Consider the following 23,166-nt stretch of genomic DNA (forward strand, 5'->3'; position numbering starts at 1 on the left):
GCTGTGTGTGTCTTTTTAAGGGTATGCAAATATGAATGAACCGAGTGAACCCACGAACCGCGTGTGTTAGTGCGCTGCCAGCTCTCGCTCGTACTCTGAGTCAAGGCTGCACAGACTGAAACAGGCAGACTTTTACACTTCAGCTTTTGACGATTACTTTGCAATCTTAAGGAAATTACAGATTTCAGACTAAAATCATTTTGAGCAACTTGGAGGTGAACAAATAAAGAGAAGATTTTAACAATAAGGCACTTGCATTAAAACTCTTTTAGCATGCCTGACCTCTGCTGCATTGCTAATTACTAGATTCTTTAAAGGACCCAGCACAATCGCAAACTAAAATGCATCCTCTATTCTCCGGACTTGGGAGGCTAAAAAGTGAACAGCCTTTGTTCAATAGCTCACAAAGTCACATCAAAATAAATGCGATTGTCACACAGTGGCGATACCCATTCATCCCCTGCCTGTTGGAATTTCAGTGTGCACTGCTGTGCCGCCAGCATTTGAAGTGAATTAATTCCTCATATTGTTCAAAGTTTAAGAGAAACATAATTTATTAGTTTGAAAACAGTTTCCAAAAATGTTATGTTCCTCAGATTGATTCCCCATCAGTTGTGTTCGAAAAGCTTGGCTTTTTACACTTAAATATAATACACATAAATATATTTTTTAGAATTGTTTTATATATAATATAATTATCATAATATTTGATAACTTTTTACACTGCATGCGGTGTGACAATACAGACTTGTTTATAATGCTTCCAAGAATATCATTCTTGCAATGTTGGATTTACCACATTCATTCTTGCTAAAAAACAACTCATCTTTGTTAGCCAGCTTGATAAGATTAGCCTGTTGACATATTTATATCAGCACAATTTTGCAATGACAATATAAATTTTGCCACAGAAAACCAAACTTTTACATTTGTAAGACCAAACCTTCATGTATATGATCAACAAACGTGTGACATAGGCTCTGTTTACCTGGTATCTGGTATTAAGATGCGTCTTGGTCAACCTGATCACAGGTAGACGAGGGAGACACATACCCGTTTACACCTTGTGTTTTAATCTGTCACTTTTGTCCACTTTCAACCAGTTCTGTCGTGATTTCTTAGAGGGGAGGGTCTATGGGCGAGTAAATATGTGTTTTTTTCAGATCTTTCAATCTAATGGACAAAATAAGCTTGTGCAATTTAGATATGAACGCGTCCGAAGACGACAGAAACAGGTACGGAGAGCAGCAGCTTTCATTTACGTTCTGATAGCTGCAAGCACGCTGAACATTGTGCTAGGTGCATTTTCCGTCTTCAAACCAAACTTGGGGCTTCAACTGACAAAGTTGAAATCCTGTCTGGCTAGCGCGCTTCCCATCATTTTTACACTTTAGGACAGTAGGTGGAGAGTAGGTGGTCTTTTGCTGCTGTTCGAACACATTCGACCACGTGAGCGTTTACACTACAAAAGCAATCAGGTCAAATGGGTTTTCGACTACCTCTGGAAGTAGTCAAAAGTGTACAAGCTCAAAACATTGTAGACCACATTAATACCTGTATTTAGCGTCGTCCACTTGTTATCCGATTGACCAAAACACATCTTAATACCAGGGGTAACCAGGGCCATAGAGCTGGTAAGTCCCGCCCCTTCCGCTAATCCCCCTGGACCTCTAGGTTGAAAAATCGTCAATGCAAGTGAATGGGAGAAAATAATTATTTTCTGGTCCCGTTTGAATTTTGCCATGAATGTGAACATATGTTGTCTGTGAATTTTTAATATAATTTTTCGTGTAAAGAATGCTCAAATTTAGCTGGTAGAAGTTTGATACGGTTAGACTTTGTGTGAGAGCACTTTGTGGACTACAACTCTTCCCTGCTTTCGACGCGAATCTGAAGAAAGAACAGCCGATTTGGTTTGAATGGTGACATTTGGGTACAAAACACACAGGCATCTCAATCTGTCTCCATAGATTATCGCAGCATTAGCACCGTGATTTGACAAGTGGAGGGAAAATGTGTTATGGGGTGACGTCACATAGGCGACATGTAGTCTTTCTCGTTATGTCTTTTCCACAACTGCTAGCCAAAGAATCATACAATATACTGTCAAACTCGTAACATGAAAAATTATATAAAAAATTCACAGACAACATATGTTCACATTCATGGCACAATTCAAACGGTATCAGAAAATAATTATTTTCTCCCATTCACTTGCATTGACGATTTTTCAACCTAGAGGTCCACTTGGGGTTTTACGGATGGGCGGGACTTACCAGCTCTATAGTGACAATGCAGCTGACCCGAAACTCTCTCACACTGGCCTCAGGCAGTCCTTATAGTGAGCCCTGTGTGTCATAAAAGAATATTGTTAGTAAGGCTGTCTTTTCATGGCTATGTCATATGAACAGCAACACATTCAAAGGGCCAAACATGCACGAAGGTCTTAAATACAGACATCCATCTGCATTAGTTGATTGTGGAATTGGCTTGTACTTGAAATGTCATGGTATATAAATAATTACAATAAGGTTGGAAAAACGGAATTTGCCAGAGGAGCTTGGTTAGCAAAGAGGCTTGGTTAATCATTGTAATGTGGAGAGAAGCTTAAGGCCATGGGTGTTTCCTTTCAGATATAGGTAGTGCTCCTAAAGACAGTGCTATACTATAATACAGCACACCAGTTTCAACATAGAGCTTAAAAACACTTTATCACAATTTTACCCTTCTCAGCATTCAGTACTGCTCAATGTATATAAGAGTTGAGACTGAAAAGGTTTGCTTATCACTTAGTACTGTACGTTTCTATATTATTCTCTGTTGTGTTCTTTTGCTTAAGTTAAAGTTTTAAAGATAGCATTACAGTACATTCACATTTTTAGTCCTATAGTGGCTTAGCAGTAAGTTTTCTTGGTGCTGATGTAGAAAATTAAAAGTCAGAGATTTAAATCTCATTACTTCAGTGGCTGGAGGGTATGTGAGAGATGGTTAACAAAATGTAAGACTAGCACTAGTTTCAAAAACTATTTCTCTATATGCATCTCAATATCTGTTTTTAAGCTTTTAATCTACTATTTCCTATTTGTTCCTCTTTCTAGTGGATCGCCATACAGCCAATTAGGAAGTCAAATAGGAAACTTTCTGTTTTTAGAATTGTTAATAATCTTAATTTTTAATAAATGTATTAAAATAATATAATAGTATATATTGTACAATAGTACAACTTCTTTTAATAGTTGCTGTTTGTTGTGTTTTTTCTTCGCAGTATCATATAATACTTTATTCTATACTTGTGCACAACAACTTTGCTCTCACTTGTGAATGACATACTGCTTATATATGTTGTTATTCCTGAGCTGGGCTGTGTGTTTGTGGCCGACAAAGACTGTAAAGTACTGTACTCCTGGAACCCTCCCCCTTTCCTTGCTTCTCATCTCCCCTTTCCTCAATTTCAAGAGCCAGACTCGCTACAGTGAGGCCCCTGAAGAGGGGCATTTACAGCTGGGGGAAAAAAAAGCACGTCCAGAAGCAAATCTCCACTTATAGCCACAGTCCTTTCCTCTCCTCCCCCAGTTTTTGGGGAGTCAGTTTTCTATTGATATTTTCATTTTTAAAAAATATATAAATAACCCTTTCCCATCCCCCAGTGTTGACATTCTTCTCTCCCACTCACTGTACAATTTGATACACAATAGTTGCCTGCAGTATTGGCCGCCTCTGTCAGTTTTTGTGAGCAGTTTCGAAAGTCTTAGTGTATCTATGATAGCTTTGACAACGTAAGGCGTAGATAGTAAGACGTCACGTGTCTGTTTTATATAAAAAGCAGGTGTTTTTATCATTCTCCATTCACATAGGGTGAGTTCAGCTCGTTGTGTGGAATGTAAATTGTGTACATTTAGAGTGAACAGAGCCGCAATCATGTCATGGGTAGCTCAAGAATTTCTTTTACTTATATAAGAGTTCAGATTTCAATTTTATTCTGATTTAATTCCATTTATATGCTTGGCTTCAAATGATTGGACTAAGATTACATCAATGTTAAATCAGGCCACTGGTGTATGACAGGATCTTATATACATATTATAGGTAATTGTAACAGTAACAGTAGACATCACGATATAGTAGTGTTTGATGGAAATTCAATGCAACAATGGTTATATATATTGAATAACCATTACAATAGTGTCTAGTATTGAATACTCTAGTTATTTAAATACTTTTGAAATTAAAAGTACTGCATTCATTAAAAAAACAAGTGAATGAAAATAGTGTAACAGTCTTGCCCTCTGATAGCCCCATAAATATGTCTAATATGGTATAAACGGTGTAGCAGCATTTAAACACTTTTATCATTGCGTGGTATGTAACAGTGGGTGTCAACTTTTGTGCCTCTTATTGTCAAAGTCAATATTTGTAGGCGCCTCTGCACAGCCTGTGATATATGTACTTATAAATCTGTTGAAATGAAAAGGTGCTTATTTTCAAAGATTTTTATTTTAAAAAGTACTTACCAACTAATTTTTAGTGATTTAAACTTCAAAACATTGTTCCTTTAAACAAAACAAAAAAATTGTTTACAAGTGTAAAAGTTTTTTGGATCCATTTGTTACAACAGACATTCTTTACATCTTTGTAAAAAAAGTTATACATTTTATATAATCCATATTCCATATTGCTACCACTTTGTTTGTGTAAATGAGAAACTGTCAAATCTAACAAATCTGTAGCCTATAGTTCAATAAAGCATGGGGTCCCCCAAGGCTCTGTGTTACGTCCTCTGTAGTTTTCCTTGTACAGGCTTCCTCTAGACTAGAGGACATCAGGAAACATGGAATTAGCTTTCTAATTGTCATGCTGATGTCACGGCTTTAAATTTCCTCTATTCCACATTCTCAGTTGTTGTTTTAAGGCTGGGTGTCATTGAAGGCTGGGTGCAGTGGACAGCAATTTTCTTTTTTTAAATACTGACAAAACCGCTTGTATTCATTGGACCAGAAACTATAAATATTGTGGCTCAAATACAATGTTGGATGTTGTGATTTGTCCTTTAAAATGCACATTTCCAGAGTTTATAGAACAGTATTCTTCAACTTTAGAAACATTTGCTAAGTTGCGAAACACGCTTTACTTGTTTGCTTTGAAACAACTTGTTTGTGTTATGAAAAGCGCTATACACATTTTACAAAATGACTATTTTAAGACATCTTGCAGCTCCCTTGGAAGTTTACTTAGGCTCGGTTGAGAACCACTGGTATATACAGTGCCATTGTGCCGCCCAGTCCTGCAGAAATAAATACATGCTCATTTGCACAAAATGGCTTGCATACATTTAAATACTCTTTCCACCATCAACCGCTGTCAAAGATAAACAGCCTGGCACATATGGCCCAGCTCATCGAAGCAGCCAGTGAAGCCATGCAGATATTTATATACTACAGTGGGGCTTCTTGATTTGTGGCCACATGTTTCTACTCCACACCATCATACTGTCTATTCATGCACACTCATGAGCTCTTGGCTCCAGAGCCTCTCTCCCCCTTTTGCGGGCTTATATGAATGTATAGCCACCATAATGGAGGGAGTTAGCTAAAGAGAGACATAGGGAGAGCTTTCTGGGGACGGATCCAACCGTTTTCTCTGCACACAGACACACACATGGGCGACTCTGCCAGGTTCACGTGTGTGTGAGTGTAATTGGAGATGGAGTCGGACCCCAGCAGCAGAGAAAGTACAGCTGTGAAAGAGATTCACGTGCGAGTGAGAGAGAACGAGAGGACGAGAGAGGTGCAGCTGTTGGGGATTTGCTGTGAGCTGCTTAAGTCATGGCTTGGCTCGTGTCCTCTGTTTTTGACCTAATAGCTTATAGTCAGGTTGGACAAACTCGCTGAACTCTCCAGCGCGCATCAATCACAGCCACGGGGGGAGCACTCATTGTTACGAAGTGATCGCAAACAGCATTCACTGCAATGAAAAGGGGACTGTTTTCACAGGTTTCTGCCACTTATCACATTCAAAGGGGCGGCACTTGTGCTTTATCAAGAGGATGGGGATATTTGTGTTGGCACGTGGGATTAAAGAACTGTAAACAAACTGAGCAGTCATCATTACTCAAGCGCTGAACTGTACTATTCTCAGGAAAGCCACTGCTGTTCTGTGTGCTTTACCTCCTCCTCTTCCTGTCCCGCTGTTCCCTACGTTGCAGGCAGAAAAGAAGGCGAAACTGGTGTCTGTGATAAACTCAATGGAGAACCATGGCGAGGTAGAGTCGGAGCCCCAAAAAGAGAGCTCCATAATCACCGTCCCACTGCTTTTTCCTCCACCAACGCCGCCAATGCAGCAGCAACCGCTACAGCCTCAAGCTCAACCTCAGACCAACATCAAACCCCAGCCTTCTCCTCAGAAGCAACCTCCACCATTCCAACAGCAGCAGCAGCAACCTACAGATCCAGCCTCTCCAACTGTTGCCACCACCCCAGAGCCCGTTTCTATAGGGGATGGAGACAAGACCTTATCCAAGTCCGCTGACACAGAGTCAGAGTACGAGGTACGAGCTTCCTCCTCATCATCATTGTGGCTTAGGGTTGATCATTTTGAAATAGTATGCTGGAGATCTTCTACGGTTTGTGTAGTTCGTTCTGCAATTGTGGCTTGTTTGGTTAGCCGGATAAGTTCCAGGATAAACGTCAGATTTTCTGTTGTTCAAAGAAAGTGTATTTAGTTTCATTATCAAAGCAGAAATGTAACTTTTGACAGTAACACCTGCTTGCTGATAGGCAATTTATTCTCTGAGAAATCCCAGGATTAGGCCAAGTTATCCTGAAAGCCAGGTTTAAACAATCGGGTCTGTCTTTGCTGAAGAGTTTGTTTTATTTGTTGATTGGGAGTAATTTGAAACTATACTAAAACTATAGTAGTACATCGTCTTGCCCTTAGGGTGTGGTCACATTAGAGAAGTTTCTGCAAAATTTTGTGGGCAAAAGTATTGACACAATGTGAACCCTTTGCAAAATCTGCATGTGGATATCTTTCACCCTCACCACCCACAAAGCATTTGCAGAATAACGGTAAATGTGACCTTTAGACTTAAAAGTTCAAAAGCACCTTGTGAGGATGGTTACACCAGCATCTCAGCACAACAACTGCTGTTAAAGTGGCAGGATCCAGGGTTGCCTATTTATAGCAATCACCAAAGAGTTATTATACAGACTGAAAGTCAAGACGGTACAAAATAAATAAAAAGACATTAATTAAAGAGAAATTAAAAGACAATGCAAAAGACAAAGGTTAGGTTATGAACAGTACACATTTTATTGTATTTATGTGAAGTGATCGAAATAACAAGTGGATCCCTTTTGTGGTTGTATGTTGCAGGATGGCCGAGGTTTCGGCATTGGTGAGCTTGTGTGGGGAAAGTTACGAGGATTCTCCTGGTGGCCTGGACGAATTGTATCCTGGTTGATGACTGGACGTAGCCGGGCGGCCGAAGGCACCAGATGGGTCATGTGGTTTGGTGACGGCAAGTTTTCTGTGGTAAGTTTGTATTCACTTTTGTGGCAGAAGGTATAAAACAAGTTCATACTGTAAGAAATTGTTGTCTGCCTCGACCCAGATTCCACTCCAAAATATATTTTAGAATGAGCTCATCCCCAAAATGGCTTAATTATCATAGAGATGAAAGACAGTCAAGTTATATTGTTTCTTCACCATTTGGGTTGATCACATCCTGAACAAATGGTAGTCAATTGTAGAATGGGACTGGGTGTGGGACACAGAGAACCTTCTCAGACAATGGGGTGTCAAAACTTCATTAACATACAGACCACAGCTGTTGCAACAAGAGCAACTTCATTTACATTATGAACAGGATAAAAGGTTTAATATTTGGATGTTCTGGGTTCATTTCTGACGCCGGTGAACCCAAGGTGCTTCGTGCACCTTGCCACTGCTATTGCTGTAATAAACTTCCACATCGACGTCCACATAATTTTTTCTTACAATACTTAAGGGGATGAGTTTAAGTTCAAGTTCACGCAAATAATTTTTTTTTATCTGGCACTCAACATTATGCTACCATTGCTGTTGAGAGAGGTTGTATTGTTTTGTTTTAATATTTTCTGGTAGGTCTGTGTTGAGAAACTGTTGCCTTTGAGTTCCTTCACCAACGCCTTTCACCAGCCAACCTACAATAAACAACCAATGTATAAGAAAGCCATCTTTGAGGTGCTACAGGTAGGAATTCATTTGTGGTACATGTTTAAGTATTAAACAAAGCTCTTTGTCTCTAGTTTATTGTTCCCGAGTATATTGTATTCCATATTCATATCTCAGATTAGCATAAATCTATCTAAAGAAAACGTTTGAATGCCCTTCCTTGCAGGCAGCAAGCACTAGAGCAGGCAAAACCTTCCTCACATGCCTGGAGAGTGACGATACTGACACTTCTAAGTCAGTAGACATGCAAAACAAACAGATGATTGAATGGGCCATGACGGGATTTCAACCCACAGGACCTAAAGGTTTAGAGCCGCCTGAAGGTAAGACTGCTGCGGTTTCTTTTTGATATGCATATATCTGCTTGCTTTACAAAGGAAAATGTCAAGCTTGTTTAAAGGGATGGTTTGTCCAGAAATGAAAATTCTGTCATTTACTCACTCTCATGTGCTGCTATTTGTTCAGTGGGACACAAAGAGAGACTTCAGTGGTACACAAACTTATAGAATTTTCATGTATCTCTATTACAATGACAATTCTTAGTGACAAAATTTGTTAAACTCCAAAAAAAACAAAAAAAACCCAAAAGCACCATGAAAGTGTTCCCATCTTCTGATTTCCACATATACCTTTTTTGTGGGAATCAGAATAACATTTAAGCCGTTATAACTTCCCCTCCAGTGAACTGTTAACTCAAGAACCACTGTGAATGATTCACTGATAGAACATGAGAATTGGATCAGTGATTGAATCGTTCATTTGAGCCTGTTCTTCTCATTAAACCAGTTGATGGGGTTCGGAAACTGAACTGATATGTTCCCAACTCCATGACTCAATGATTGGGTCGAGAGCTCACTTGAGGGGAAGGTTATCAGTGATTCATGAATTCAATTTCTGCATGTTCCTCCTACAAAGCTCAATATGGCTTCAGAAGGCTTGGAATATAGTGAACGAAAAGGTTTATGAACCTTTTTTGGTGTTGCTGCCAGTCGTGATCACTATGAATTGTCATTGAATGGAAAAGACATGCACGCTGATTCTTTAAAATATCACGTTTTGTTAATAACTTTTTATTTTTCAATTTGAAATGGAAAGTTTCTCCATGCTGTAATAGTTTCAGTGAGTTCATCTTTTCTTCATCGTTTTTTGTTTGTTTTATTTAACATTGTTTTTAACCAGAAATGTGCAATCTGGTGAGATTTCAGATGGTCACTGTTCCTCGGTTCAGTGATTTTTGAGAATTTTGGCTTTTAAGTGCACTTGTTTATCCCTTAAGCCTGTACACATGCCAGTCCTCCAGGAATTAAGCTTGTAAGAAAATACTATTGAAATCTATACAATCCTGACCTCTGGACATTTACATAGACACACCACATAATCCATTAACGAATAGCTATATGTACCATTGTGCCTTTTTCAGAGGAGCGTAACCCCTACAAGGAAGTTTATCCAGAGATGTGGGTGGAGCCGGAGGCGGCGGCCTATACGCCCCCACCAGCAAAAAAGCCCCGCAAGAGCACAGCCACAGAGAAACCCAAGGTCAAAGACATCATCGACGAGCGGACTCGAGGTGAGCTCTCTCACTGAAGGAGGTCAGCGAGTTCAAAGAGTTCCTCACTCATAAACACACACCCACACATGCTAAATCAGGATTAGCGCTCTCATCTGCTCAGCCGGCAGAGTAAACACAGAAGGGTGTGTCTGGAACTTTGACAGGGGTCTCGGCTAATCCTACAAGTTTAAAGAGACACGTTTTGTATTGAATTATGGCACATGTTCAAACATAGCTTTTGCAGATAAAACTTTTACCTGCATATTATTGTTTTGTTATTGTTATAATAAGAAAATGTATGCCCATGTTTTAAGGCAGGAAAACCTAGCAGTAGTAATAAAGAGAGGAGCTATTAAATCAGCATGGAGCTTTATTAACCAATCAAATAGAGGTAAACTGGAGCAGACTTGCACCATCTCCTTTACATTGGGTTACATAAAGTCAAGAGTTTCACTCCACTTGGAACAATTCAGTAGTTCATACAAATATTTTTTTTATTATTCTTTAGTTCTTTTAAGGTGACATGGTTACTGTCACATTGTCAGTCTCTTTTGATTTCTGTCTTTGTCTGACTCTGTTCTGTCAATTAGTTCAGTTCTGTCTTTCTCCGCCCCCTGTCTGTTTGTTTCTATGGTGTTTGATTGATTGTTAGATCAGTTCAGGTGTGTCTTGTTAATTTGCTCTTCAGTTCTGTCTATGGCTGCATTTACACTTGGCATTAACATGCGAGATGTATCCGCATGTTGTCAACATACACATTGGGAAAAGACAAGTGTAAACGCGCTTCTGATCGGAGTGTTATCCGATCAGCGTGTCCAGGTTCGGAGGTTGCCGAGGATGCGTTGTGATCGGATCTCAGTGTAATGTAAACGCAATCCAGCCATCGTGTCTGCATTCACAGGTGGAATTCTCCAGGAATTGCTGCACGTAGCTGTGTGGTTTTGCGATATAGTCGAGTGCGAAATACATCGCAAATATACTGAAATGTTTGCCTTCGCAGTTCTCACCCGAAAGTTGCAGAACCATTAATTTTCTGTAAAAAACGCACATTTTTCCCACCACAGCTGGCAACGTCCTCGGACCCATACGTTTGTCTGTACCGTTTCCATTACGGCATCTATCCACATTATTAGTACTTGCAGCCTATTCATCCTTATCATTTTGCGAGATTTGTAAAATGTCCCCCGACTGAAAACTGTTTTTAAAAGAAAACCCACCACTTCAGGTCGACTTTGCACCGGAGCCATCCTTTTTTTTTTTTTCGCGGGAATACGAGATCCAATCTGTTATCCAGACACAGAAGCCACTTGATGTGGACAGGTGTAAACGCACCGTGTCCTGATTGGCTTATGATCCGATCTGCTTGATTGGATCATGGGGATCGCATGTTAATGCCTATGTAAACCCTGTGTTCTGTCTGGTTCTTTGTCAGTTATAAACGTTACTTGTTTTGGTTGTTCTGTTCCCGATCTTCTCCCTGAGTGTCTGATGTGTGACAATGTGACAGTTACATTGTACTTATTAAAATAAGTACTGAGTAATATTAATTAACGACATGTACTTACTATAGAGTTATGGTTAGGGTTAAGGTTTGGTTTAGGGTTAGTTACTTGTAATTATGCATAATTTACTGTTATTACTATAGTAAGTAGTACATGTAGTAACGTGTAACTACGTCCCCTTAAAATAAAGTGTTACCAAATATTACACTTAATATTTAATAAAAAAATAAAAAGTGGTGCATTAAATGTAATATTAATCAGTAATATAAAATATAATATAAGTACTGTCCAAAAGTGCAAAAAGTTTAAAATAAAAGTATTACTTTAAAATAATAATAATAATAATAATAATAATTACTGACCCAAACATTTTGAACAGTAGACAACAAATGCTTCATTAATGAATTCATTCATTCATTCATTCATTCATTCATTCATTCATTCATTCATTCATTCATTCATTCACAGCACTCTTGCTGCTTTGGAATGCTTGATTCTACCTTGCATGGGCAACACTTTTGAACTAGTGTCAAAACTAGTATGATGAACTAGTATGTTTTGAGATTAACATTAGTGTGCAACTGAAATAAATGACTCCAAACCTTGCATTCATTTTTTATTCAGTTTAACAAGATTTTCAATAATTCAGCTGTCTGTCATCAATTATTTCTGACATATTTAATATGTAGTACCACTACAATTAGCAACATTATTTCAGTTCATAAAATTCATGGCATGCTAGTAAAACATTGTTTTGAATATTACATAATTGCCAAAGTGATGTAAATGTAAACCACTAGCATTTCCATTAAACAAGAAGTCAAGTTGAAATGAGCCAAATGTCTGAAACACTGGGAAGTTTTCCAATATTTAAATGTCTTTTTTATTGTGTGTTGTTTTTCAGAGAGGCTTGTATTCGAAGTTCGTCAAAAATGTAGAAACATTGAAGGCATGTATTACACATACACATTGAGATGTGTTTCATTGCTGACTGTCAGTGTTAGTCTCTGGTAAAATCTCTCTCTCTCTGTCTTTGAACACTTCCAGACATCTGCATGTCCTGTGGCAGCCTTAATGTTTCCCTGGAGCACCCGCTCTTCATTGGCGGAATGTGCCAAAGCTGTAAGGTAAAAGCCAGGAAATTCCTGCTTCCTACTTCCTAAAGCGCTGCTTTGTTTCGCCACTTGTAATTTTGTCATGTCCATTTACATTATTGGCGGATGCTTTTTTTGTCAGTAACTTCTAACAAATGTTACATACTGTTTGCTGTATGCGATCATTTGCAGGGATATAAAGGCAAAACATTGTGCCAGTAAGGTAGATAAAAATCAAATACTAAGACAAAGACAGTCAACAAACTAGGTATCACACATACTGTAAATACAGCCAGTTATTTAGTTGTCAGTGCAGATGTTAGTTAATGCAGTTTGTTTGTTAGTGGAGTAAAAGATGTTAGCTGTACGGAGTTATACTAAAGTTAGTTGAGTACGATAATTGTTAAGTTAATATGTGCAATTTATTTTTTTATTGGAACTGATTGTGTTTAGTATTCAAGGCAATATTAGTGACTTTTTAATTACTATTTTAATTTTTTATTAGTACTTTTTATATTTTATAATTTATCATATATTGTATGCTTAATTGTGGACACTTGTTTACACCTTTTTTTTATTTAAATAGTACTTTTTTAGATTAAATTTAGTCATTAAGTAGTACTATCTTACGCTTTTTTCTTTAACAGAAATCTAAATGTGTAGTTTCATATTTTATACTGTACATTATAATGTTGTGATCCCTTAGTGTTCTTATTTATTTAGAGAATAGTGTAGATTTTGAATATCAACCATTTAACACTTAGGGCCCTATCTTACACCCGGCGCAAAGCAGCGCCAAGCGCGACGCAAGTGTTTTTTGCTAGTTTCAGCCTGACGCAGTTATCATTTTCACATCCTGCGCCATGTTGTTTAAATAGCAAATGCATTTGCGCCCATGGGTGTGCTGGTCTGAAAACGAGGTGTGTTCAGGAGCATTGTTGGCACGTTGCTATTTTGAGGAAACAGAAATAGACTGCGCCATTGACCAACTGAAACCTGGTCTAAAGTCAATGGCGCAATTTTTTTTTTGTTATTTAAAGCAACAACATGGAACTTTTCCTCAGCGGTCGCCCTACAGGTTGGAAGCGGAATTGTCCATTACCGCTGTCGTAAAATGATTTACGGTTACTGTATATGAAGCATGTAGGCTTCTTTTCATATGGGCAATGATAATATTATTAATCTTCCTCCTTTTATAATTTATACATATTTAGTAGACTAAACATTTTAACTCAAACATTTGCGATTTGCATGTCGATTACAATGCTCAAATCTGAACGAGAATAATAGCGATAGCATCCTAACCATCTAAAACTAACACATGTTAGTGTTTACTAGCTACCAGATTGATAATTCGCTCATCTACTAGCTGATTCATGAAGATAAATAAATGGAGGACCAGATAGTTTCCGTAACGTAGCCAGGCAGACAACAGATTAGAAAAACTAAAGATAGTATGCAAGCAATTTACAGTTACTTACTAGTTCAACAGCATGACGGCCAAGTCAGCATCGGTCTGGTAACACTCCTCCTCCATAAGCTAACGCCAGCGAGCAAATGCTCGACCCATATTGATCCTCGTCCTGCCTTTCAGTTTATCACTCTCCCTTTTCCTCTTCCGACTCTACTCCGACAAAACCTTGGACTTCTTACGTTTCGCTGCTGCTTCAGCCATGACGAAAACAGACGCACGAAAACAAACGCGCTGGTTGGCCACATTTGAGGAAGTGTTGGGCGAAGTGACGTATGCCGTAAAGCAGTCGAATTTTGTAGTTCTTTTTGAGTGCAGGTTACTACCCGCACCCCGAAGTTACATAGTGCCAGTAAAAGCGATACAGACCCCGTCAGGCTCTGGCAGACGTCTCATTCAACCTATTGTAAGTCGATGTACCATCACAAGGGTCTTGGAAATATATTATGAAGGTTGAAAAGTTACATGTTGTTGCTTTAATGAGGGCGTTAGTAATGTGCGCCTACAGCCGGGTCCACAACGCACTTACGCTCTGCTTATTAAACACACAGGGATGCGCAGCTGCACATAAACATGCCAAATATTTAAAATAAAAGGATTACAATGTAAAAGATTATTATTGTGTGCATAAAGATATGGTGGAATCCGGCTTGTCCCGTAGATGGTCTGCTTGCGCACTTTTACCTCTTGCACGAGCAGTTTCGTTTGCGCTCTGGAGACGCGTTCGGTCTTTCCACTATCAAATTCCGTCATGTAAATAGCAAATCTGCCATGGCGCGAACACAACTGGCATTTAAAGGGAACGGGAGATGAGACTCTGATTGGTTTCACGCATGTTAATCCCAAAACACACCCATTACTCATTAAGAGAATAGGGACAACCCTTTTAGACCATGCGCCGGGTGCGCCGACCATTTTTCCCGTCGTTAAACTAGCAAAAGTGGATTCGGACACGCCCTAAGTGAACTTGCGCCGTGCGCTTTAGACCATGCTCTTAGATCGTTAAAATAGGGCCTTTAGACATCACTCTAATACTAGCCAGAATTGTAATGGCAAAATATGAGATTAAATATTTGAATGAGTTGATCTCGCAAATATATCGTATAGATTTCTGTTTTAAACAAATGAAACACAATCAAAAATAATCAATAAACTGCCACAAAACGTTCTCCTCTGTTTTTGAACAGTTCTGTAATTCCACGTTTTTAGTCAACCATGTATTCTTCTATACAAACTAATTAAAGGTCCCGTATTATGCCCCTTTTCACAAGATGTAAAATAAGTCTCTGATGTCCCCAGAGTGTGTATGTGAAGTTTCAGCTCAAAATACCCAACAGATCATTTTTTACAGCATGTTTAAATTGTCATTTTTTGTGGCTCAGAAAAACGCGCTGTTTTAGTGTGTGCCCTTTAAATGCAAATAAGCTGCTGCTGGACGACACAGGGGGCGGAGCTTCATAAGCTCGCGCTCATCAGTCTCTCAGGACAATTTCATCTCACAGAATGATGATAATATCAGAAACTCTCAGTAACGGTGTTCATTTCGAGTCGGACAATAATGCCTACAGAGTCAGAGTGCTGTATAGAGATGAAACAGGTATGGTTTAGTAGTTTAATTACGGTTATTATAACGTATTTGTCATCTGCTTGTAGGCTATGTATCCATTATTTATTAATAGCCTACAAGTCTGCTGCTGAATGATGATCAAACATATACTGATGAGTTTAATAAAGTTTATTGTACATCACACAAAAGATGAAGCGTCAGTTTTACTTCAGAAAATCACCGTAAGAGCTGAGTAAACACAGTAAGTTATAAGAAGTGCGCAAGTACATAAACGAATTTCGGTAGAGTTGAGGGAGCATTCCTGTGGGCGGAGGTTAGTCAAAAAACGGTTCTAGTGACGTCATTAAAGAAGGAAGTAGAGGGATGTAGTCCAAACGGGCCGTTCGATGTAGTCAACTTCTGTTAAATAAAATATCTCGCTTGGCATTGAACTTTGAGCTTTATAATTTTACAGATATTATTTATGCTCTAACAGCAACATTACACACTAACTAAAGTTTGAAATATGGGATCACGAAGAACGGGACCTTTAATATTTGATGTGTTTGTGCTTTCATAGAACTGCTTCCTAGAATGTGCGTATCAATACGATGACGATGGCTACCAGTCGTATTGTACTATCTGCTGTGGAGGGAGGGAAGTGCTCATGTGCGGAAACAATAACTGTTGCAGGTGAGATGAGGTAATATTTACATGTTGTACTTCAATCCTGCATCAGTCCCATTGGTGTCTCCATTGTTTTTTCGGTCTCTTGCAGGTGTTTCTGTGTGGAATGTGTGGATCTGTTGGTGGGGCCCGGCGCGGCGCAGACAGCTATTAAAGAAGACCCGTGGAATTGCTATATGTGTGGGCCGAAGACTCAGTATGGGCTGTTGCAGCGCCGGGCAGATTGGACTTGCAGACTGCAGCACTTCTTTGCCAACAATCATGACCAGGACTTTGTAAGTGACATTTGTCGGCTGAAGACTGCGAGAGTAAACTCTCCCTGTTGCTAAGCTCCACCTTAAAATCGTCATTGACCAATCCGCCCTTAGCAATTGTTACAGCCCATATAGAGTGGATTAGCATCACCCACTTTTTCAGCGGCGCTGGTTCCGGGAAGTATTTTTTCCATTCATTTTATCCATAGGGATTTTAAATAAAGTCTTAGTTAAATAGTTGTAAGCCATGAACCAAGACAATGAGCTACAAGGTGAACAAGCTTTGATTTGAAGCAAAAAAGTATTTGAAAATCCAGCAAAAATAAAAATGTACAAGACTGTGAACTTAACGGCTTTAGTAAGGGAAAGAACTGCAATCCCATGAAGCATTGCGAACAGCATAATCGAATTAAAAACTAGAAACATAAAACTGCTCATTTACAAATGTTGATTGTATATATAAAAAAATATCTATTTTAGGTTTATTGCAAAATATGCATATATACAAACATTTAAGTATTTTGATAGCTTATAGAGAGATCGACTCGATTATGCCATTCACAGTGCTTCATGGGATTTGGCGGAGCTAACAACATCTTTTGGTGCATGTTGCTTTTTTCGACTCTCTGACTGGTGTAATTTCCTGTACAGCATCATGGGTAATGTAGTTTTTCTCAGCGGAAGAAAATACCATGGATTAACAACCTCGTAGCTCATTAGGTCTGTTTAAAGGTTTATAAGTTATCATTCAAAATACATTTCCCTATAAAGAAAATGAATGGAGTTTTTTTACTTCCGGAACCCGACTGTTGCACTCTATAGTACTATACTGTTCTGTTATCAGAGAAGCTCTTCGGTTCACTGTGTTAAGCATTTGCCTTGAATCTGACTGACACTGGTGCAACTGAATGATTTGTTTAAAAAAAAAAAAAAATCCTTTTCAAATGTCACAATTCATTCCAGGTATGAATAATGATTACTACCGATTTTTAAAAAATGTCTTTTAGAATCTTTTATGCTCACCAAGGATGCATTTATTTGATCAAATATACAGGAAAAACAGTTTTTTGTTTTAATATGTTTTTAAAATGTAATTTATTCCTGTGTTGTCAAAGCTAGATTTTAAGCATAATTTCTATAATTTCAGTGTCACGTGATCCTTTAGAAATCTTTTTAATATGCTGATTTGCTGCTCAAGAAACATTTATTATTATCAGTGTTGAAAACAGTGAACAGTGAAAAGGACAGCATTTATTTGAAAAATATTTTTTGTACATTGTACACATATTCATCATCACTTTTGATCAATTTAGTGTATTCTTGCAAACATGTATGCCCAGTATTCCTCTATACTCACTAATTCATATTTTATGTTTTTTCCCTTTTTTACATTTTGAATATGATTCCCAGGTCTGGAAAAGTCATGGAAATGTGAATATAGTGAATATAGATTATTCTAGTTAGAGTATATTCAGCACTAGAAATGATAGAAATTACTCTTTTTCAGTGCAGTCTCTATAATAATGATTTTTGAAAAGGCATATCCAGTAATAATGAATTACTGAAAAAGTCATGGAAAATCATGGAAACCTTTTTGGAATCACATTTTGAAAGCATGCTATATGACTAAAGATTCCCAACCCTAATAAATATGTTTTTTCTTATTTACATAAATATTAGACTTCTTCAATTGTAGCGTTGTTTGAGCAGCTGTGACCATTTTTAATCAAAACCGGTGTGATTTACAGTATAAACGTGAATGGTTTGAGAGTTTTATGATGTAATTATACAACTCCTAAACCATTTGCTTTCCAGACCATGTGAAAGAGCAGCTTGGATAACGGCCAGTGTGCTTGAAGAGCAGCCAGAGAGTGTTACAGTCACAGTGCATTGTGCATTGAGTACACATCTTAACATCATAGAGTTTTAGCTTACACACCCCACTCTTTAAATGGGTTACAGCACAGGTTAGCGAGCGGTTGCTATTGTTAACGTTATTGAATACTACAACGTTTAACAAAGACCAAAGATAAGCAGCCACACTTAATCACAAGAAAATGCTTAATGAAACTGGCCGGTGATACTGCGGTTAGTGTACAGGTGCTCAACAATAACCCCTTGTTACTGGACTGGTTTAACGTAAAGGCCTCTTTGTTTGATACAGACAGTATGTACAGACAGGCGCTCTTTCATTACCAGAGCAGTGTGATTTAAAGGTCTCTCTCTCTCTCTGTCCTTCTTGTCTGTCCCCCCTCCTTCATTTCATCTTCTCTCTTGTCTTTCAGGAACCACCAAAGCTCTACCCTTCGGTTTTGGCAGAGAACAGAAAACCGATTCGTGTCCTGTCACTTTTTGATGGGATCGCAACAGGTTAGTGAAGAATGTCCGCCCTTCCTTTCATCCTCTCAGCAGAAAATAGTGCTGATCACGTTACACTCATCCTGGCTTTTAAAGTGCACTTAGCTTAACTGTTATTCTGGCCGCACATCGATACTGCTGTACTGCATATGTTCGAATGTGTGATTTTTACTATGAGGATTAACAGCTTTTTTTTTTACCCTAGATCAGGGATAGGTGTTGCTGTCTTGCAGAGTTTAGCTCCAACCCTGATTAAAAACTCACCTGCCTTTAGACTTAATAATCCTGAAAACATTGATTAGCTTGTTCGGGTATTTTGAAAAGGTTTGGAGCTAAACTCTGCAGGACAGAGGAACTCCAGGACGAACCTTGCCAATCCCTGCCCTAGATGGTCCATATTCGTACTTAAAGCCTGATTATTATGTGGCGTATGCTTATTTGGCAGGCAAAAGAAAGATTTTTCTGGTCACTACATACTCAATGAAACTTCCACTATCATATAATTTTAAATCCATCAAGAAACTGTTCACATATACCATTGTTCTGTGAATTTTCAGGATTTCAGCAAAATCCTATCAATACTGATTCTGGAATTTACTGTGAGTGCGAAATATTTCCCCATGCAGATTTCGCATCAGGTTCAAGTTGTTCACGTGGATTCGCCACGTTTTACCAACAGAAAGCTGGACAGTTTTAGCCAGCAAAAGGTGTGACTGCACGTTTAAACCTAGCAAGCTGTCAACTTTTAAAGGAGATTTGGTCATCATAGGTGTGTATGAAGCAAAGACATTTATTATACCTGGAGAAAATGACCCATTAGCATTCTCAATAATCTTAGCTGGCGCAGGACACCCCCCCTCCCCCCATCTTTGTTCATGGGCGCTCAGTTCTGCTCCCAGGTTGTTTTGAGCCAATCACTTGAGCCGTAAATGCCATGTGACTAATACTCTGACATACTATAATTACAGTGTCCAACAATAAGCACAAAAAACTATTTTAGTTTTTGATTGTTGTTGGGTTTGTGATTATTTTAGGGCTACTGGTTCTGAAGGAGCTGGGTATCCAGGTGGAGCGTTACGTGGCCTCAGAAGTGTGCGAGGACTCCATCACCGTGGGCCTCGTTCGGCACTTAGGACGCATCATGTACGTGGGTGACGTAAGAAACGTCACCCATAAACACGTGAGTATGATCCTTCACCTTAGTTTACTGTTGTTCCATACAAAGTTTATTTCAAGTCGAATTTGACATGGTTCCATAAAATGACTTAAAATTCTGTCGGCTTGGTAATCTCTCTTTCGTTTTTCTTTAAATGGTCTTTCTCCTCTATGTATTGTCTATGTTCATACTTAACAAAATACTTAAAGGTGCTGTATGTAATTTTTTTTTACTGTACTACTAAAGCATAAGAATATCATAATATGTTTGCAGATATTTTGGAAACATGCTAAGTTCACACACTTGTTTCTTCGAAAAAAAAAAATGCTACAGCCAGTTATTCTACTTCGAAATGTGCATTCCGTGAGGGAATGTCTGTTTGTTTTGGTCTGTGTGACCCCGCCCACTGGCAATTTACCCAATAGTACTTCTACACCCTAGCTTATTGCAGCCATGGACGCAAGCAAACAAATTGGGTCAGATAACGCAGATAAATTAACTCATCAACTTACAGTGCAAGGCTTGTTGCCTCGTTCCGGGCAACCCGCATGAGCGTCGAGTCTGAGGAGGAGATGGCGGGGGAAACGACTCTCTCTAATATTTTGAATTTGGACTGCAGTACCCATTTTAACCATTGGCTGTCAATATTACATACTGCACCTTTAATACACTTATGTTCATCACTATATTCAATGTTTCATGTTTATTTCAATATTTCACAGATCCATGAATGGGGTCCGTTTGATCTTGTCATAGGTGGAAGCCCATGCAATGACCTCTCCATAGTGAATCCAGCTAGAAAAGGTCTCTTTGGTAGGAGTATATTTAGCTGTGTGTTCTAGTCTTAGTCAGTTTAATTGGATGTGACTAGTTTCAGTGTTTCACACTTACACTAGCATTCACAAGTTTGGGGGTCAGTAAGATTTTTTTGGTTAAAATGATTGCATTAAAATCTATCAAAAGTAAAGACATTTATAATGTTACAAAAGATTTCTGTTACTTTTTTTGAAAAATGGGAAAAAAGAAAAGTTTAACAGTTTTAACAAAAAGGTTAAGCTGCACAACCTTTTTTATTAACATTGATAATAGTAAGAAATGTTTCTTGAGCAGCCAATCCACATATTATAATTATTTCTGAAGGATCATGTGATGTGAGACTGGAGCAGTGATGCTGAACATTCAGCTTTGTCATCACAGAAATATATTACATTTAAAAAAATATGAAAATAGAAAAAAGTACATTTATATTGTAACAATATTTCACGATATTACTGTATTTTTTGATCTTTCAAATCATTTAAAATTACCATCCCCAAACGTTTGGATGTTTCACTTATTTTTACAACACAGTTCATATCTGTGTACATTTTAATGATAATTGTCATATTGAATTTCTGTCTTACAATCGTGTTTTTGTAATCCATCACACTCTTTTAGAGGGCACGGGTCGGCTCTTCTTCGAGTTTTACCGGCTGTTACATGAGGCCCGACCGAAAGAGGGAGATAACAGGCCGTTCTTCTGGCTCTTTGAGAATGTGGTGGCCATGGGCGTCAGCGACAAGAGGGACATCTCACGCTTTTTAGAGGTGCACAATTGACCATGTTTCATAAACATAGCCGCAAAGTTTAGAAATAGTCTGGCCAACTAGCAGTTAGTTAGGGCTTATCAGTCTTACTATTCGGATTCAAATTAGACCAATCTTCCTTTTTATATAACTGCCTTAAAGTTATGACTGGTCTTGAAGAACAAAATTAGATTACTAACTTGTAAGATTAGCAGTTTATGCAACTGGCCACAATTTAACATGACGATTAAAGGGGTGGTTGATTATGATTCGCTTTTCTAACTTTAGTTAGTGTGTAATGTTGCTGCTTGATCATAAACAACATCTGCAAAGTAACAACGCTCAAAGTTCAAAGCAAAGGGAGATATTTGCTTTTAAAGAAACCGCTTTTTTAAGGACTACAACAAACGGCTGGTAGAGATTACACAACATTCCTCCCGGGTTAGTGTCATCACCAACCCTAGAATTTACATAAACCCCACCCCCGGAACACGATTTATAGATTATCAAGACAGAATATGCTAATCAATGACTAGAAGAGAACTATAAGCTACATAAATTCATCAACTAACCATTCAGAAATGTCCTGTTGTATTCTACATGTTGTCACTTCTTCTTGAGTCTCTCCATCATTGTCTGAATCCAGTTTGAACATAAACAGCTAAAAGTTTTTGTAATGTTCAGTGCATGTCTGTGTGAGTGCAAGCTCTTGAAGCTCCGCTCTCTGTGCCGGGAGCAGCAGCTCATTTGCATTTAAAGGAACAGAGACAAAACGATGCGTTTTGCCTCAAAAATGGACAATTTTAACATGCTATATAAAAATATTTGTAGGGTATTTTGAGCCAAAACTTCACATACACACTCTGGGGACATCAGATATTTATTTTACATCTTGTGAAAAGGGCATTATACCACCCCTTTAAGACTTGTACTGTCAGTGGGGATTTAATATAAACCAGTAGGTTTTTGCTTCCACCTAGTGGTACAGTGATCTGCTGTGCAGGAACAAATTAACCCCTCATATGCTTGCTAGCTCAATATTACAAAAGCTCAGAATGTATTTTAATGATTTAATATCAATTTAAATCAATATAATATTATATTGTCTTTTTATCATAGTGCAACCCAGTGATGATCGATGCTAAGGAGGTGTCTGCTGCCCACAGAGCTCGTTACTTTTGGGGCAACCTGCCTGGCATGAACAGGTTAGTTAGACCTGGACTCTACATTCACTTTATTTAATCTCTCACTTTGTCATTTCACCTCTCTATATCCTTCTTCTCTCAGACCGTTGTCCGCCATGTGCACTGATAAACTGGACCTTCAAGGCTGTCTGGAGCATGGCAGGACAGCTAAGGTACCCCTTAGACAAACCCTCGATTGATTTCTGGATAAAGCTTTACACAGCAACACAAACAGCAGTTTCTTTTCACATCTTTTACAGTTTGATAAAGTGCGGACCATCACCACACGGTCTAATTCCATAAAGCAGGGCAAAGACCAGCACTTCCCTGTATTCATGAATGACAAAGAGGACATCTTATGGTGCACTGAGATGGAGAGGTATGACCAAATGTTTTTATAAAGTTCTGAAATATATGTGCTATAAAGCTAAATGTAAATGTGAAATGTTGCACTAGCTATGTTTCCAGCCACCTATTTTTATGCAAATTTTGGGATATCACATAAAAAACACTAGATGGAAAAGCTAATATGTGCATACATTTAAAAAAAAGTGTGCTCAATTGAGGCTGATAATTTTTTACTCCG

At 38.4% G+C, this 23,166-nt stretch overlaps 1 protein-coding gene across 5 annotated transcripts in view; it reads left to right on the top strand.

Moving 5' to 3' along the window:
- The window catches only part of dnmt3ab (DNA (cytosine-5-)-methyltransferase 3 alpha b), a 51,639-nt gene that overhangs the window by 26,354 nt on the left and 2,119 nt on the right, over window positions 1-23,166 (top strand). For 3 of the 5 annotated variants that reach the window (XM_081393914.1, XM_081393912.1, XM_081393916.1), the window contains 16 exons: window positions 6,203-6,544; window positions 7,372-7,530; window positions 8,122-8,229; window positions 8,378-8,534; window positions 9,632-9,781; window positions 12,170-12,214; window positions 12,313-12,392; window positions 15,957-16,069; window positions 16,155-16,338; window positions 18,603-18,687; window positions 19,710-19,855; window positions 20,554-20,644; window positions 21,269-21,417; window positions 22,516-22,601; window positions 22,684-22,753; window positions 22,841-22,959. In XM_081393914.1, the coding sequence (XP_081250040.1) occupies window positions 6,203-6,544; window positions 7,372-7,530; window positions 8,122-8,229; window positions 8,378-8,534; window positions 9,632-9,781; window positions 12,170-12,214; window positions 12,313-12,392; window positions 15,957-16,069; window positions 16,155-16,338; window positions 18,603-18,687; window positions 19,710-19,855; window positions 20,554-20,644; window positions 21,269-21,417; window positions 22,516-22,601; window positions 22,684-22,753; window positions 22,841-22,959 (2,084 nt within the window). The remainder of the gene's footprint in view (window positions 1-6,202; window positions 6,545-7,371; window positions 7,531-8,121; window positions 8,230-8,377; window positions 8,535-9,631; window positions 9,782-12,169; window positions 12,215-12,312; window positions 12,393-15,956; window positions 16,070-16,154; window positions 16,339-18,602; window positions 18,688-19,709; window positions 19,856-20,553; window positions 20,645-21,268; window positions 21,418-22,515; window positions 22,602-22,683; window positions 22,754-22,840; window positions 22,960-23,166) is intronic. The other 2 variants (XM_081393915.1, XM_081393913.1) reach the window with 1 other exon arrangement.

This window comes from Scardinius erythrophthalmus, assembly GCF_964197995.2.
Source record: "Scardinius erythrophthalmus genome assembly, chromosome: 19".
In the NCBI taxonomy this organism is placed as follows: Eukaryota; Metazoa; Chordata; class Actinopteri; order Cypriniformes; family Leuciscidae; genus Scardinius; species Scardinius erythrophthalmus.